Source organism: Streptopelia decaocto (assembly GCF_964273445.1).
Source record: "Streptopelia decaocto genome assembly, chromosome: 5".
NCBI classification, from domain to species: Eukaryota; Metazoa; Chordata; class Aves; order Columbiformes; family Columbidae; genus Streptopelia; species Streptopelia decaocto.
The window spans coordinates 5,433,000-5,434,708 of NC_138659.1; the positions used below are offsets into that span (position 1 = coordinate 5,433,000).

Below are 1,709 nucleotides of genomic sequence, written 5' to 3' on the forward strand. Positions count from 1 at the left end.
CTGGTAGCAGCTGAGACAGGGGACTGAGCTGACAGCTCTGCATGGAGCACAGTTTTATACTGCCCACAGTCACAGCCTCTCCTGCCAGGAGGGTGCACGACACGGCCCCAGGAGCTGCAGGAACCAAGCAAGTACTGGGGTCCCCAGGGGTACAGGACAGGCTCACCTTAACTCTGTGACAGGGTCACAGCCAGGCAGGCAGCAGCTGTTGCAGGAGGATTTGTGCAGATAAAACACCAACCAGGGCCATGCTGCGCTCCTAACGCGCCCGGCCACGGAGCCCATCCAGACAACCCAGGTCCCTGCTGCACCGTCAACCTGGGCAATGCAAATGCCAGTCATCTTCGAAAGAAGTGCAAGGCACCCCAGAACACTCGTCCTTCCTTGGGGAAAGGCCAGCACAAGCTCTGCTGACGGGTTGTATCCAGTGAGGCTCACGCAGGGGTGTCCTGGGTCAGATGAGGTTCGCCATGCTGGAGGTGGGAGGAAGCCGCCTGTTTGCAGTGAGGCGGCCGGAGATGGTGAAGACACGGATCTCACCAGTCTCCAAGCTCCCAGGAGCAGCCCGGCGGCAGGAGGTGCAGAGCAGGTAGAGCAGCAGGCAGAGGAGGATGGCACTGCCAGCAGTCAGGAGGACAACCCCGCTGGTGAACATGCTGGCCAGGGGCCGGGCAGGGCTGAGCTGCATGGTTGTGGTGGACAGGGTGGTGAGCACGACCCCACAGATAAGCAGCACCAGGGCGCTGAGCAGCAGCACCAAGCAGTCTGAGAATCCTCCGCTCTTCAGGAGCTCGATCTGATCCCGACTGCGGATGCAGTTCATGTCCTGGATTGCAGAGCTCAGCAGCTGCTTCAGCAGCACAAGCAGGGCCAGGAGGCAGAGTGTGGTGCCCACCGCCAGCCGCCACTCCCCAGAGCGGCTGCTCGTGCTATACAGCAGGATGATGCCCCCGATCCCGCAAGCCAAGATCAGCACCACAGCCATCCCGTAGCACAGGATGGACTTCTTGGGGTCCTGGAACCACCAGAGCTCCACGTGCTCATCCAGGATATTCCTCTGGATGTGATCCGCGTCTGCAGGGGTGCGGGGGGTGCTCATCTCTGCCAGCTCTGGCATGGTGGGCGGCTGGGTGGGGAGGGCACGGCAGGGTGGTCACACAGATGAGGCTAGATCCTTACAGCAAAGTGGAAGGTCAAGACAGCAATGATTGCGAAGGCAGACACATTTCTCAAGCAGGGACGCCTCTGTCACATTCTTTGGAGCCTGGTGGAGCTCCCTTCTGCAGCAGTGCCACCTGGAGAATTATGGCCCATGTGCTGAGGCTGAGCCCACCCCCCAGGCAGGGCTGCAGGACATAGTGGAGCATCCCCAGAGCAGCATCATAAGGGAACTATAAGGGCCGTGTCCTTCCTTTCCTGTGTGCTTCATCTGAAAGAGTCAAGAAGAGAAGTTAGCATTAAACAGAGACTAACCATGCTCCCCTGTACCAAACAATCCCCTGCCAAACCCTGGGCCTCGGTTGTTCAAGGGTGGCCTGCAGACCTTTTCCTCTCAAAAGCCCTGTGCACTGGAGCACAGGTCAGCAACACACACCTTCCTGGGAGACCTCCACGCACTGCAGGGGGCTCAGCTGCCCCAGGGGTGAGACTCCTGCGCTCAGAGGCTGCTGGCACATCACTGCCCACAGGACTCTGCCCGCAGCTGGTGC

At 60.1% G+C, this 1,709-nt stretch overlaps 1 protein-coding gene across 1 annotated transcript; it reads right to left on the reverse strand.

Annotated features, from left to right (window-relative positions):
- Positions 1–454: 454 nt before the first annotated feature.
- TMEM125 (transmembrane protein 125) lies at positions 455–1,117 on the reverse strand (the record flags this gene model as incomplete). Its single annotated transcript, XM_082053592.1, has 1 exon — positions 455–1,117. The coding sequence occupies one exon, from the start codon at positions 1,115–1,117 to the stop codon at positions 455–457; it is 663 nt and encodes a 220-aa protein (XP_081909718.1).
- Between the last annotated feature and the right edge of the window lie 592 nt (positions 1,118–1,709).